Raw genomic sequence first — 16,959 nt, forward strand, 5'->3', positions numbered from 1 at the left:
AAATAAATAAATAAATAAATAAATAAATTCAACTTAGTTAACATATAGTGTATTATTAGTTTCAGGGGTAGTTCCCTTTTCCTGAAGAAGAACACATATTCACAGCCAAATAGCTCTATTGTCCTGTTTCTTGCTTGGAAAATGCCAGAAGTCCAAAAACCTCCCTTCATTTCTTGCAGTCTCTGCCCCGTCTCAGTCCATGCTTGTAGAGGAGCGTCTGCAGAGATGGGTGATGAGGTCCACGAAACACACGCCTAATCTCTTGGTGTTCCCTCTAGAGACCTTTCTAATTTTTTTTCCAAATCTTCAAGTTCTGTTTCCTTTATGCTTTTTATTTTTATTTAAATTCAATTAAATAACAGTGTGTTACTAGTTTCAAAGCCAGAGTTCAGTGATTCATCAGTCTTATATAATACCCAGTGCTCATTACACCATGTGCCCTCCTTAATGCTCATCACCCAGTTACCCCAACCCCCCTCCCACCTCCCCTCCAGCAACCCTCAGTTTGTTTCCTATAATTAAGAGTCTCTGATGGTTTGTCTCCCTCTCCGATTTCATCCTGTTTTATTTCCCCTCCCTTCCTCTATTTTGTTTTTTAAATTCCACATATGAGTGAGATCATATGATAATTGTCTTTCTCTGATTGACTTATTTCACTTAGCATAATACCTTCTAGTTCCAGCCATGTTGTTGCAAATGGCAAAATTTCACATTTTTTGATGACTGAGTAATATTCCATTGTGTATATATTCCACACCTTCTTTATCCACTCATCTGTTGATGGACATTTGGGCTCTTTCCATAGTATGCATATTGTAGACATTGCTGCTATAAACACTGAGGTGCAGGTGCCCCTTCGGATCACTCCATTTATATCTTTGGGGTAAATCCCTAGTAGTGCAATTTCTGGGTCATACATAGGGTAGCTCTATTTTCAACTTTTTGAGGAACCTCCATACTGTTTTTCAGAGTGGCTGCACCAGCTTGCATTCCCACCAACAGTGTAAGAAGTTTCCCCTTTCTCTGCTTGCTGGCCAACATCTGTTGTTTCCTGACTTGTTAATTTTAGCCATTCTGACTGGTGTGAGGTGGTATCTCATGGAGGTTTTGATTTGTATTTCCCTGATGCCGAGTGATGTGGAACATTTCTTCATGTGTCTGTTGGCCATTTGGATTCTTCTTTGGAGAAATGTCTGTTCATGTCTTCTGCCCATTTCTTGACTGGATTATTTGTTCTTTGGGTGTTGAGTTTGATAAGTTCTTTATAGATTTTGGATACTAGCCCTTTATCTGATATGTCAATTGCAAATATCTTCTCCCATTCTGTTGGTTCTCTTTTGGTTTTGTTGACTATTTACTTTGCTGTGCAAAAACTTTTTATCTTGCTGAAATCCCAATACTTCATTTTTGCTTTTGTTTCCCTTTGCCTTTGGAGATATGTCTAGCAAGAAGTTGCTGCAGCTGAGGCCACAGAGGTTGCTGCCTGTGTTCTCGTCTAGGATTTTGATGGATTCCTGTCTCCCATTTAAGTCTTTTATCCATTTTGAGTCTATTTTTGTGAATGGTGTAAGGAAATGGTCCAGTTTCATTCTTCTGCATGTGGCTGTCCAATTTTCCCAACACCATTTGTTGAAGAGACTGTCTTTTTGCCATTGGACATTCTTTCCTGCTTTGTCGAAGATGAGTTGACCATAAAGTTGAGGGTCCATTTCTGGGCTCTCTATTCTGTTCCATTGATCTATGTGTCTGTTTTTGTGCCAGTACCATACTGTCTTGATGATTACAGCTTTGTAACAGAGCTGGAAGTCCGGAATTGTGATGTCACCAGCTTTGCTTTTCTTTTTCAACATTCCTTTGGCTATTTGGAGTCTTTTCTGGTTTCATACAAATTTTAGGATTATTAGTTCCATCTCTGTGAAAAAAGTGGATGGTATTTTGATAGGGATTGCATTGGATGTATAGATTGCTCTAGGTAGCATAGACATTTTAACAATATTTTTTCTTCCAATCCATGAGCATGGAACGTTTTTCCATTTCTTTGTGTCTTCCTCAATTTCTTTCATGAGTGTTCTATAGTTTTCTGAGTACAGATCCTTTGCCTCTTTGGTTAGGTTTTTTTCTTAGGTATCTTATGGTTTTGGTGCAATTGTAAATGGGATCGACTCCTTAATTTCTCTATCTTTTGTCTTACTGTTAGTGTATAGAAATGCAACTGATTTCTGTGCATTGATTTTATATCCTGCCACTTTGCTGAATTCCTGTAGGAGTTCTAGCAATTTGGGGGTGGAGTCTTATTGGGTTTTCCACAGAGTATCATGTCATCTGCAAAGAGTGAGAATTTGACTTCCTCCTTGCTGATTCAGATGCTTTTTATTTCTTTTTGTTGTCTGATTGCTGAGGCTAGGACTTCCCTGTTGAGCAACAGTGGTGATAGTGGACATCCCTGCCGTGTTCCTGACCTTAGCAGGAAAAGCTCTCAGTTTTTCCCCATTGAGAATGATATTTGCTGTGGGCTTTTAATATATATGGCTTTTATGATATTGAGGTATGTTCCCTCTATCCCTACACTGTGAAGAGTTTTAATCAAGAAAGGATGCTGTACTTTGTCAAATGCTTTTTCTGCATCTATTGAGAGGATCATATGGTTCTCGTTCTTTCTTTTATTAATGTAGTATATCACATTGATTAATTTGCAGATGTTGAACCATCCTTGCAGCCCAGGCATAAATCCCATTTGGTTGTGGTGAATAATCCTTTTAAAGTACTGTTGGATCCTACTGGCTAGTATCTTGATTAGAATTTTTGCATCCATGTTCATCAGGGATTTTGATCTGTAACCCTCCTTTTTGGTGGGGTCTTTGGCTGGTTTTGCGATCAAGGTAATGCTGGCCTCATAGAAAGAGTTTGGAAGTTTTCCTTCCATTTCAATTTTTGGAAACAGCTTCAGTGGATAGGTATTCATTCTTCTTTAAATGTTTGGTGGAATTCCCCTGGGAAGCCATCCAGCCTGGACTCTTTGTTTGTTGGGAGATTTTTGATGACTGCTTCAACTTCCTTGCTGGTTATACGTCTGTTCAGGTTCTCTATTTCTTCCTGTTTCAGTTTTGGTAGTTTATACTTCTCTAGGAATGCATCCATTTCTTCCAGATTGCCTAATTTGTTGGCATATAGTTGCTCATAACATGTTCTTATAACTGTTTGTATTTCTTTGGTGTTGGTTGTGATCTATCCTCTTTCATTCATGATTTTATTTATTTGGGTCATTTCTCTTTTCTTTTCAATTAGTCTGGCCAGGTGCTTATTGATCTTATTAATTCTTTCAAAGAACCAGCTCCTAGTTTCATTGATCTGTTCTACTGTTCTTTTGGTTTCTCTTTCATTGATTTCTCCTCTAATCTTTATTATTTCTCTTCTCCCTGCTGGGCTTAAGCTTTATTTTCTGTTCTTTCTCCAGCTCCTTTAGGTGTAAATTTAGGTTCTGTATTTGAGAACTTTCTTGGTTCTTGAGTAAGGCTTGTATTGCTGTATACTTCCCTCTTAGGACTGCCTTTGCTGCATCCCAAATGTTTTGAACAGTTTTGTTTTCATTTTCAATTGTTTCCATGAATTTTTTTAAATTCTTCTTTAATTTCCTGGTTGACTAATTCATTCTCTAGTAGGATGGCTTAGCCTCCATGTATTTGAGTTCTGTCCAAATTTCCTCTTGTGATTGGAGTTCCAGTTTCAAAGCATTGTGGTCTGAAAATATGCAGGGAATGACTCTAATCTTTTGGTACCAGTTGAGACCTGATCTGTGACCCAGGATGTGATCCATTCTAGAGAATGTTCCATGTGCACTTGAGAAGAATGTGTATTCTGTTGCTTTAGGATGGAATGCTCTGAATATATCTGTGAAGCCTATCTGGTCCTGTGTGTCATTCAAAGCCATTGTTTCCTTATTGATCTTTGACTTAGATGATCTGTCCATTGCGATGAATGGGATGTTAAAGTCCCCTACTATTATTGTATTATTGTTGATTGTGTTTTTTTAAGTTTGTTATTAAGTGGTTTATATAATTGGCTGCTCCCAAGTTAGGGGCATGAATATTTACAATTGTTAGATCTTCTTGTTGGATAGACCCTTCAATTATGATATAGTGTCCCTCCTCATCTCTTATACTGTCTTTGGTTTAAAAATCTATCTGATATAAGGATGGCCACTCCAGCATTCTTTTGATGTCCATTAGCATGATAAACGGTTTCCACCCCCTCACTTTCAATCTGGAGGTGACTTTGGGTCTTAAATGAGTCTCTTGCTGACAGCATATCAATGGGTCTTGCTTTTTTATCCAATCTGGTAGCCTGTGTCTTTTGATTGGGGCATTTAACCCATTTACATTCAGAGTAACTATTGAAAGATAGGAATTTAGTGCCATTGTATTACCTGTAAAGTCACTGTTTCTGTATATTGTCTCTGTTCCTTTCTGGTCTATGTGACTTTTGGGCTCTCTCTTCACTTAAAGGATCCCTTTTAGTATTTCCTGCAAGGCTGGTTTACTGATCACAAATTCTTTTAGTTTCTGTTTGTCCTGGAAGCTTTTTATTTTTTCTTCTATTTTGAATGACATTCTTGCTGGATAAAGTATTCTTGGCTACATATTTTTCTCATTTAGCACCCTGAATATATCATGCCAGTCTTTTCTGGCCTGCCAGGTCTCTGTGGATAGGTCTGCTGCCAGTCTAATGTTTCTACCCTTGTAGGTTACAGACCTCTTGTCCTGAGCAGCTTTCAGGATTTTCTCTCCGCTTCTGAGATTTGCAAGTTTCACTATTATATGTTGGGGTGTTGACCTATTTTTATTGATTTTGAGGGGTGTTCTCTGTGCCTCCTGCACTTGAATGCCTCTTTCTTTCCCCCAGGTTAGGGAAGTACCCCACTATAACTTGCTCCAATATACCTTCTTGCTGCCTCCTCTCTTTCCTCTTCTTCTGGGATCCCAATTATTCTAATATTGTTTCACTTTATGGTATCACTTATCTCTCAAATTCTCCTCTCATGATCCAGTACTTATTTATCTTTCTTTTTCTCAGCTTCTTTATTCTCCATCATTTTGTCTTCTATTTCACTGATTCTCTCTTCTGCCTCATTTATCCTAGCAGTTAGAGCCTCCAATTTTGATTGCACCTCATTAATAGCCTTTTTGATTTCGACTTGGTTAGATTTTAGTTCTTTTATTTCTCCAGAAAGGGATTTTCTAGTATTCTCTATGCTTTTTTCAAGCCCAGCCAGTATCTGTATAATTGTTATTCTGAACTCTAACTCCGATGTCTTACTTATATCCATACTGGTTATGTCCCTGGCAATCAGTACTGCCTCTTTTTCTCTTTTTTGAGGTGAGTTTTTCTATTTTATCATTCTGTCCAGAGAAGAATAGATGAACAACAGAACAAAATACTAAAATGGGAACAACGACTCCAGAGAAATATACACTAAACAAATCAGAAGCGATCCAAAAAAAAAAAAAATTTAAATTAAAAAAAGAGAGAGAGAATATAATCAGACAGGTGAACAGAACAGAGCAATACACTGGATCCTGTGTGTATTTTGGTCTGTTTGTTAGAAAACTAGATCCCAAAATTGTAAAGAAAGAGAAATTTATGTATGTACAAAAATAAAATTAAATACAATGAAAGGATAAAATGTTACTGTAAAGGGCGCCTGGGTGGCTCAGTTGGTTAAGCGACTGCCTTCAGCTCAGGTCATGATCCCGGGGTCCTGGGATCTAGTCCCGCGTCGGGCTCCCTGCTCTGCGGGGAGCCTGTTTCTCCCTCTCCCACTCCCCCTGCTTGTGTTCCCTCTCTCGCTGTGTCTCTCTCTGTCAAATAAATAAAATCTTTAAAAAAAAAAATGTTACTGTAAAAATGAAAATTAAAAGACAAAAAAAAAAAAAAAGGAAGGAATATAAACAGACAGGTGAACAGAACAGAGCAATACACTATAACCTGAGTATATTTTGGTCAGTTTGTTAGAAGAAACTACCTCTCAAAATTGTAAAGAAAGAAAGACATATATACACAAAAATAAAATTAAATACATTGAAAGGATAGAATGTAACTGTAAAATGAAAATTAAAAAATACCTTAAAAAACAAAGAAGAAAAAAAGAGAGACTATGATCAGACAGGTGACAAGAACAGAGTCATACACTAGATTCTGGGTGTATTTTGGTCTGTTAGAAAAAACTACATCCCAAAATTGTAAAGAAAGAAAAAGTTATATATATATATATATACAGAAATAAAATTAAATACAATGAAAGGATTGAATGTAACTGTAAAAATGAAAATTAAAAAAAGATTAAAAATAAAAAAGAAATTGGGTGAAAAAGGAAAGAGAAAAAGAATTAACTTTGAAAAACTAAAGAATCACGGGGAAAAAGTCATGAATTCTATGTGCAGTATTCCCCTAGCCCTGGAGATGTGCCGTTCTCACTGATGGGTAAACTTGGTCTTGGCTGGCTGTTCTTGCTGATCTTCTGGGGGAGGGGCCTGTTGCCATGGTTCGCAAATGTCTTTGCTGGAGGTGGAATCGTCCCACCCTTGACGGGGGGCAGGGCTAAGTAATCTGCTGGGGTTTGCTCTTGGGAGCTTTTGTTCCCTGCAAGCTTTCCGTACAGCTTTGGAGGACGAGAGTGAAAATGGCGGCTCTCATGTTATGACACTTTATCCTTCTTACACCGAGAGTCTTTGTGGTTCTACTTCTGGGGTCTGCTGCCTGCTGTTTCTCTAAGCTCTTGTTCCCGGCTATTTGTTTCTTTATGAACACTGGGATTGTTGAAGTGAGTTCAGATTTCTTGGAACTTTCTCTGGGGGAATGCTCAGAGGCCTGACTTTAAAGTGTTTTCCTCCAGGGAGAATATATGTTTTCCAGAGGCTGCAGGTTCTGCAAACCCAGGGCCACTTTAAATGTTTGCCCTGAGGGCTTTTCTTTATCCACAATACCCTAATAGTGCTGTGTGGGGGCTGAGCTCTATCATGAGGGCATTTTGTGGTCATAAATTCTTGTTGTTTTATCTTCACCCAATATCAAGGTTTGAGACAATCAATTTTCCTTGTTGCTCCATGAAAAGCTCATTATTTCTACTTTACATTCACCCTGTGGATGTAGCCCTTTGGCACCCAGCATAAATGTGGAAGAATGGGAAGCTTTTACGATGCTCTCCACCTGGTGTCAATTCTAGATCTGGGGCTCTGTCCCCTGAATCCATAGATACCATTAAAAATGGAAATGCAAGCTCATCTGGGTTTAGTTAAAACCCTCAAGGTGAAAGCCAGTTTCAGTTCTTTGCCTGCTCTGATTTTTACTTTCACTTTGTTTTTTGTCTGAGAATTCCCTTCCTTCTTGACAACTCATCAATGCATTTTAAAGGATTTTTCCCCTTAATTTAATCCAGCATTAAAAAAAAATTTTAGTGAAGTATTTCCCAAAGATACCTCCTCCATGATACTGCTGGAAAATGAACCTGTGTGTTCTTTTATTTATTTTTAATTTCTTTTTAAAGATTTACTTACTTATTTGAGAGAGAGAGCATGAACATGAGGGCAGAGGAAGAGGGAAAGAGAATCTCAAGCAGACTCCCTGCTGAGCACTGAGCCTGATGTGGGGCACGATCTCATGACCCTGAGATCAAGATCCGAGCTGAAACCAAGAGTCGGATGCTTAAGCCACTGTGCCACCCAGGTGCCCCTGTGTATTCTTTTAAAAAGATTATATGAAATCATACCTGGGATTTGCATTTAAATAATTCCATCGCCCCCCAAAACCACACAAGATTGGCAAAACTGGGTGATAGGTACAAAGGATTTTGTTATACTATTCCTTCCACTTTTATGTTTGTTTGAAAATGTCTTAATAAAATTTTTTAAGAGACAGAAAAAAGGAGAATCCAGAGGTTTGATCACAAAAGGGCTCCCTTTTCTATTTCCCTCAAGGGCTGTCTAACCTGAACTACTTTTTAGCCACCAGCAGCAATGTTGAACCCTTCTACTCTCAGTACATATAAAAATGTAAAAATTTGAAAATAAAAATTATACTTTTACCAATAGCTATTGTTTATTGTCTTTACTCTGTTCCAGGTGAATATCTTCCCCATGGCCCAGTCAGGAGGTATTAATATCTCCATCTGCAGAGAGGAAACAGAAGCTCAGGTAGATTCGAAATGACTTGTAGATAATCACATAGTCCACCAGTGGTGGGGCCACTAACCGAACCTCAGTGGCCAAAAATCATTTCCTGTCTGTCTGGCTGCAAAGCTCTTGCCTCTAACCACTGCAGTAGATTGCCTCCCACCACATGTACTGGACCGAAAAGAAAAAACCAAAGCATGGGCCCCTCCTCCGCTTGGAACCTTTCAGAATCTCTTCTTCCTGCTAGCTCTTCCGCTCCTCTGTTCTGTGATTCTACTGTCTGTCCCTCGCTGGACCCTTTCCTCACCTCCCCCGCCTTCCAGGCCTGGGTCGCCAGCTTCCTGCTGGGAATTTCCTATTGGCCTTTCCTTGCAACCAGCTCTTGGAGCCATAACGTCTTTAAGCTCGCCGCTCATCCCCAGTTAGTTGCGAGGCCTTGAATATATAATAGCCTTCTAACCAGTTTCTCTCCTCCAGTCTCTTATTTATCCAGACTGATCTATATATCACACACGTTACTTGCACTAAAACCCTGCTTTTGTGTGGACTCTGTTCTAAAACCTTCAAGTCCCTGGGATGCCTGGGTGGCTCAGTCAAGCGTCTGCCTTCAGCTCAGGTCATGATCCGGGAATCCTGGGATGAGTCCCGCTTGGGGCTCCTTTCTCGGTGGGGAGCCTGCTTCTCCCTCTACCTGCCACTCCCCCTGCTTGTGCTCTCTCTCCCTCTGACAAATATATAAATAAAATCTTAAAAAATAAAAAATAAAATAAAATAAAACCTTTAAGTCCTCCTAGGACTTAGGGTTGGAATGACAAACATGGGTCACAGAAGAGCCCCTCTGTGCCCCACTGCCGTCCCTCACTCTTATCAGAGCACACAGTGCTCACAGACCACAGCGGTCTTCTCTCTCAACCCAGTGCTCCTGGAAACGCCATGGAATCAGGTGCACACAGGGCACACCCTTCTTGCTTGTGACCTAGAGCCCTGAGGGTAAACTCCTGCACTGCATGGTCAAGGCCCTCCCCTATAAAGGTTTCATTCTTCACATGGAATCTCTGTGGATACTTGCATGAGCCCTCTGTTCTAGCCAAACGGCTCTATTCCCTGTCCCAGGGACATGTCTGGTACTTTCTCACCCTGGCTTTTGTTCTTTGCTCATGCTGTTTTCCAGATTTTGCCTCCCCTGCCCCCTGTTCTACCTACTGAACACTCTTCCCTGCCAGGTCCAGCTCAGATTCTAACTCCTTTCTCTCTTTTTTTTTTAATTGAAGTGCGGTTGACATACAATGTTATGTTAGTTTCAGGTGTATAACATAGTGATTCAACCACTCCATAGTTATGCAGTGTTCCCCATAGTAAGTGTAAGTGTGGTTGCCATCTGTCACCAGGCAACGCTATTATTGACTCTATTCCCTATGCTGTAGTTTTTACCATTCCGACTTATCTATTTTATAACTGGAAGTTTGTACCTCTCCTTTTATTTTAAATAAAATCTCCTTTATTTATTTCACTCATCCCCTCACCTGCTCCCCTCTGGCCACCACCAGCTTGTTCTCCATATTTATGAGTCTGCTTCTGTTTGTTTGTTTTGTTTTTTAGATTCTGCATATAAGTGAAATTGTATGGTATTTGTTGTAATGGAGCCCAAGTTCATCTCCTCATGCACAGCAAAGCCAATCACTGAGACACTGAGTATGTAGCAAGAAAAGGGTTTATTCTAGAGACAGTCAAACGAGAGACAGGAGGCTGGCTCAAATCTGTTTCCTGGACTAAGATTAGAACAAGTTTTTTATAATCCTGGGGTTGGAATTACATACATATTGATGAAGAAGGTGGAGAAATTTATGACTATTTGTGAGGACAGATAGAGGCAGAATTCACCTTCTGATGTCAGGAGGTTATCTTAGGACAAGGAGAGAGCTATAGGTGTGTTCCTAGAGCCTGTATAAACCGGATGTGGTCTTGGACTCATTAATCTAGGGTAAGGAATGCAGGGCCATGTTTGTTCATAGGCTGGAACCATATCAGTGACCTTCCAGTGGATCTGTTAGTGGAGTCTGAAAAGAAACAGTAGCCGATGAGGGAGAAACAGATCTCTGAAAAATAAGCTTTAAATTTCCTGTTAGTTTCAACCTCATTAACTCTATGGGTCTGGTTTCATTTGTCTGACTTATTTCACTTAGTTTAATACCTTCTGAGTCCATCCATGTTTTTGCAAATGGCAAGATATCATTTCTTTTTTTAAGGCTGAGTAATATTCCATCATATATATATATATATATATATAGTATATATCATATATACACATCACATATATATGTGTGTGTGTGTGTATATATATATATATATATATGTATTAATCACATCTTCTTTATCCATTCATTAGTCATTGGGCAAGTAGGTTTCTTCCGTATCTTGGCTATTGCAAATAATGCTGCAATAAATGTAAGCGTACATATATCTTTTCAAATTAATGTTTTCATTTTCTCGGGGTAAATACCCAGCACTAAAATTACTGGATTGCATAGTATTCCCATTTTTATTTTTTTGAGGAGCCTCCATACTGTTTTCCGTAGTTGCTACACCAATTTACATTGACACCAACAGAAGATGAGGGTTCCCGTTTCTCTATATCCTCACCCATACTTGTTATTTCTTGTCTTTTTGATACTAACTGTTCTGACAGGTGTGAGGTGATATCTCACTGTGGTTTTGATTTGTATTTCCCCAATGATGAGTGATGTTTAGCGTCTTTTCATGGGTCCATTGGGCATCTGTATATCTTCTTCAGAAAAATGTCTATTTCAGGTCCTCTGCCCATTTTTTAATTAGATTATTTGGGGGGGGTTGGTGTTGAATTGTATAAGTTCTTTATATATTTGTTATATTAACCTCTTACCAGATACATCATTTGCAAATATGTTCTCCCATTCATTAGATTACTTTTTTTTATGATGTTGATGGTTTCCTTTGCTGTGCAAAGCTTTTTAGTTTGATATAGTCCCAATAGTTTATGTTTGCTTTTGTTACCCTTGGCTAAGGAGACATATCTAGAAAAATGTTGTTAAGGCTGACAATATCCAAGAGATTACTGCCGGGGCGCCTGGGTGGCTCAGTTGGTTAAGCGACTGCCTTCGGCTCAGGTCACGATCCTGGAGTCCCTGGATCGAGTCCCGCGTCGGGCTCCCTGCTCGGCGGGGAGTCTGCTTCTCCCTCTGACCCTCCCCCCTCTCATGTGCTCTCTCTCATTCTCTCTGTCTCAAATAAATAAATAAAATCTTTAAAAAAAAAAAAAAAGAGATTACTGCCTATGTTTTCTTGCAGGGATTTTATGGTTTCAGGTCTCATATTTAAGTCCTTAATCCATTTTGAGTTTATTTTTGTGTATGGTGTAAGAAAGTGGCCCAGTTTCATTCTTTAGCATGTAGCTGTCCAGTTTTCCCAGCACCATTTATTGAAGAGACTGTTTTTCCTCATTGTACATTCTTGCCTCCTTTGTCATAGTTTAATTGACCATATAAGGGTGGGTTTATTTCTGGGCTGTCTATTCTGTTCCATTGATCTATATGTCTATTTTTGTCCCAGTCCCATACTGTTTTGATTACCACAGCTTTGTTGTATAGCTTGAAATCAGATTCTAACCTCTATATAAATCTCTCTAGATCGCCCCAACTGGACATGTCATCCCCCACTTTAAACCCTTCTCCCGTGTCTGGCCCATCTCTTACCTGACAGTGACCATTTAGGAGTCTTACCATGTCTCTCTGGTTCTGTCCCTTTATCCCTTACACCAAAGAGCTCACAGGCAGATGCTAGAAACATAATCTGTTCTGAATTTCCCAGGTAAAGAAACAAAATTGCAGAGAGGTTGAGGGATTTATGCAAGTTGACACAGTAGGTGACAGCAGCCTGGGGACAGAATGTCAATTTCTTTTTTTTAAATAAAGATTTTATTTATTTACTTATTTATTTCTCAGAGAGAGAGAGAGAGCACAAGCAAGGGGAGCAGCAGGCAGAGGGAGAAGCAGGCTTCCCGCGGAGCAGGGAGCCCGATGCGGGGCTTGATCCCAGGACCCTGGGACCATGACCAGAGCCGAAGGCAGTTGCTTAACTGGCTGAGCTACCCAGGCATCCCCAGAATGTCAATTTCTGGATGCCCCTTCAGCATCATCCCCCCACACTATGCTGTTTCCTTCACCAACTAAGTGCTAACTTCCTTGTGGGAAGAGAATGTATTTTGCACTTTGAATACATACCCATTCCCTCCATCACCCCCAACCCACATACCTTTCCCCTGCCTCGCACCCAGTCTTGTTTTAGAAATATTTGTTGGTGATGAAAAGGCAGTCCCATCTGGAACTACGGTATTTGTGTAGTCTCAAATATGAAAACAATTTTTTTCCTTGGAGAAGGGGAACATTTCAACATATTACTACCAGAGAGAAGCAGTAATAGAAAAGAAATGCATTTAAACACTCTTACATAGTCAAACAGTTCTCAGGAGCACAAAAAAAGGATACTGCTTCCCTTTGCCCAAGGCCATTTTGAGAGTAGAGAGATCAGTGATGTCTTCCTTTTTCTGACTGCCAGATAATTCTGCTCAAAAATTCATCTCAGAGATCAGACATAGTGACCATGATCCCTAGTTCAGCTAAAATGTATTGGGACCAGTTGTGTGCAGATTTGTGTTCAGTCAGAGAGGAAGAGTAAAAAGTGAGACCTCACAGTTTAATTGGGAAAGATACATGTAAGAGCAACTCTACATCAGGACTCACTGTCAGGGCGCCTGGGTGGCTCAATAGGTTGAGCGTCCAACTCTTGGTTTTAGCTCAGGTCATGATCTCAGGGTTATGACCTCAGGGTCGTGAGATTGAGCCCTGCGTAGGGCTCCATGCTGGGCGTAGAGCCTGCTTAAGATTCTCTCTCTCTCCTTCCCCCCTCCTGTGCACGCACACACTCTCTTTCTCTCTCAAATAAATAAATAAATCTTTTTTTTAAAAGATTTTATTTATTTGACAGAGAGAGACACAGTGAGAGAGGGAACACAAGCAGGGGAAGTGGGAGAGGGAGAAGCAGTCTTCCCGCTGAGCAGGGAGCCTGACACGGGGCTCTATCCCAGGACCCTGGAATCATGACCTGAGCCGAAGGCAGACGCTTAACCAACTGAGCCACCCAGGCATCCCTCAAATAAATAAATAAATCTAAAAAAAAAAAAAAAAAGACACACTGTCAAGGTGCCCTACTGGAGCGTCAAATATTAATGGCAGTAAGCATTTGAAAAATTATTCTACCTTACTAGTAATCACAGACAAGCAACTTTATGTAATAATAAATATCATTATTCCTTGATCAAATTGGCAAAGTTTTTGGTTTAAATCATAATATCCAGTGTTGACTAGAGTTTTGGGCAGTGGGATCTCAAACACTGTGGTATATCCTCTCAGGTGATAATTTAGCAGAAATGTTTTAAAACCTTCAAAATGTACATGCTTCCTCTAGCAATTCTATTTCCATAAGTAGACTTAAGTCTGTTTTCCAAAGATTTTGCTACAAATATCCTTGTTGTATCAGTATTTTACTTGTGATAGTGAAAAAGTGGACACAATCTAAATAATGATAATAACTAACATTTAATTGAGTATTTACTATGTCCTAGACACTTGCTTGAACACGTTACACACCTTAATTCATGCAGACCTTATAAAAAACAATATGGGGGAAATACTATTATTTTTATCATCCCCATTTTACAGATGAAGGGCTGAGACACACAGAGGTTATGTATCTGGTCATATGCCTGGTAAGTGGAAGAGTCATGATTTAGCTTCAGCTGTCTAGCTCTATGTCCATGCTCTTAACCATTCAGCTCACTTCCTGCCCGATCTAAACAGCCAATAGTAGCTATGGTTAAAATCAGTAATGTTCAACATGTGTGGGTATGAGGGGGTGGGAGAGAGGGAAAGAGAGTGAGAAAGATCGAAGGAAAGAAAAAGGAGGAGAAGGAAGAAAGAGAGAGTATATGAATTATAGCACATGTATACAAACACTATGCAATTATTAAAAATGATAATGCAAACTATACAGGCATACCTTGTTTTATTGTCAGCAGATACTGCATTTTTTTTTTAACACCAGGGTACAGGTGTCCTGGGAACTTTCCTGCTTTGAGCAAGTCTATTAGCACCATTTTTCCAACAGCATTTGCTCACTTTGTGTTTCTGTGTCACAGTTTGGTAACTCTTACACTATTTCAAACTTTTTAAATATTATTATTATTTTTTTTAAAGATTTTATTTATTTATTTGAGACAGAGAGAATGAGAGACAGAGAGCATGAGAGGGAGGAGGGTCAGAGGGAGAAGCAGACTCCCTGCCGAGCAGGGAGCCCGATGCGGGACTCGATCCCGGGACTCCGGGATCATGACCTGAGCCGAAGGCAGTCGCTTAACCAACTGAGCCACCCAGGCACCCTAAATATTATTATTTTTGTTATGACGCTCTGTGAGCAGTGATTACACCTTGCTGAAAGCTCAGATGATGGTTAGCGTTTTTTAGCAATCAAGTATTATTTAATTAAGATGTACTTTTTTAAAAGACATAATGCTGTTGCACAGTTAATAGACGATGGAAGAGTATAAACATAAATTTTATATGTACTGGAACATTAAAACATTCATTTGACTCCATTTATTGAGATACTTGCTTTATTGCAGTGGTCTGGAACCGAACCCACAATATCTCTGAGGTCTGCCTATATTGAGTTGTATTCTAGAACAATGTCTTTAAAACTCTTTTGACATGACCTATATTAAGAAATAAACATTTGGGGCACATGGGTGGTGCAGCTGGTTGGTTGTGGGACTCTTGGTTTTGGCTCAGGTTGTGATCTTAAGGTTGTGAGATCGAGCCCTGTGTCGGGCTCCACATTCAGTGTGGAGTCTGCTTGAGTTCCTCTCTCTCTCTGCCCCCCCGAAATAAGTAAATAAATCTTTAAAAAAGGAAGAAAGAAACATTTTGCTTCACAACCATGCCCATCTATGACAGGTGGAGGGTAACCCGGTTTCCACCAGTGCAACTGTGCTATTTGTATATGGTGGGTGTCTCTTTTTCTATGTCATGGCAGTTCTTAAATTTTTGGAGTATCATATACATTGGTTTACACATACCACACACATTTACACACACACACACACACACACACATCTGAAATAGAAGTTTCATGAAAACCACACTTAGTCTTACTAACTATGATGAAATCTTATATTTTCTCTTCTGTTCTATTCTATTCCATTCTTAAAATTCTGGTTGTCAGCCTGTAGTTGAGTTCATCATCCTAAATTAATGTACCCATAATTTGAAATTGATTCTGGAAGAAAATCACGGTGCTTGTAATACTTAAAGTCTCCACAAGAAGGCACCACAATTCTAGCCAGAAACGGTTTACACCAAAGGCTTCCCCCCACCCCGGGGGACTGGGAGAGGGCAGGGAATTTGTCTTTTGCAGGACACAACTCAGTGATGGACCAGGCGCAAGGCACCTGGCCGAAGGACAGCTCATCTCTTGACCATGAACCTATAGAAAGGCATGACACAAATATCTCTGCCCTGTGGAGACTCAGGGTCTCAGTCACAAGCATCTGACATGGAAACTGGAGAGATATAAGTGATTGGCAGAATAAAGGAGAAAATCCATGAGATAAGGAGAAGGTGGAGGGTAATAATGGGTCAATAGTAAGCCAAAGGTTCAGTAAGTTCAAGTTATGTTTGGAAGATGAAACTCAACAAGGAGCTAAAAACGCTACCTAGATCAGGGAAGCCTGGCGATAGGAAGAAGAGATAGAATCATAGCATCAGTAGACACTGAGGTGCAAGTCACGTGGACAGTGGTACCCCGGAGGGAAGATCCCACACTCCTCTGCGGGCCTCCCTGGAGCTTCCAGCTCTGTGCGGCCCGGTCATTCTTTTTTTTTTTTTTTTAAGATTTTATTTATTTATTTGACAGAGACAGAAATAGTGAGAGCAGGAACACAAGCAGCGGGAATCGGAGAGGGAGAAGCAGGCTTCCCCTGGAGGAGGGAGCCCGATGCGGGACTCGATCCCAGGACCCTGGGATCATGACCTGAGCCGAAGGCAGACGCTTAACGACTGAGCCACCCAGGCACCCAACGGCCCGGTCATTCTTAATTTCCCTTTCTAGGAGCCTCCTGGATCCCTGTATTTCTGAGCGCCAGGGATCCTTACAGCAAACGCTTCCTCTGTTTGCTGACCCAGCAGCAGTCAAGTCTCTTCTGTTTATTCCTACAAAGGAGTCTAACTGAAAAAAAAAAAGCACAAAGAAAGATGTTCCCAGCTTAAGTTAAAATGTTCCCATATTAAGTTAAAAAAAGGATATCCCTTCAGAGCATTTCTTTATAATGTAATTTTGTTTTAAAATGTATAACATAAAATCTGGAAGGGTATACATCAAGATATTGACAGCGGTTATAGCTGAATGATGATTTGTGAGAATACTATTATTTTTTTTTAAAGATTTTATTTATTTATTTATTTGACACAGAGAGAGACACAGTGAGAGAGGGAACACAAGCAGGGGGAGTGGGAGAGGGAGAAGCAGGCTGCCCGCGGAGCAGGGAGCCCAATGCGGGGCTCGATCCCAGGACCCTGGGATCAGGACCTGAGCCGAAGGCAGATGTTTAACCAACTGACCTGCCTAGGCACCCCATGGGATTTCTTATTTAGGTTTCAGATTAGAACTAGCACTCTTAGAAAACTAACTTCATCTCAGCAGGCATTTA

At 40.1% G+C, this 16,959-nt stretch overlaps 1 protein-coding gene across 3 annotated transcripts in view; it reads left to right on the forward strand.

The window, feature by feature from the left end:
- Window positions 1-16,959, forward strand: part of TMEM243 (transmembrane protein 243) — a 91,414-nt gene that overhangs the window by 40,712 nt on the left and 33,743 nt on the right. For all 3 annotated transcript variants that reach the window (XM_081800610.1, XM_081800617.1, XM_081800618.1), the window contains exon 2: window positions 8,115-8,186. In XM_081800610.1, the coding sequence (XP_081656736.1) occupies window positions 8,130-8,186 (57 nt within the window). In that variant the 5' untranslated portion in view covers window positions 8,115-8,129. The remainder of the gene's footprint in view (window positions 1-8,114; window positions 8,187-16,959) is intronic.

This window comes from Leptonychotes weddellii, chromosome 12 (assembly GCF_054177405.1).
Source record: "Leptonychotes weddellii isolate Sample4059 chromosome 12, ASM5417740v2, whole genome shotgun sequence".
Taxonomy (NCBI): Eukaryota; Metazoa; Chordata; class Mammalia; order Carnivora; family Phocidae; genus Leptonychotes; species Leptonychotes weddellii.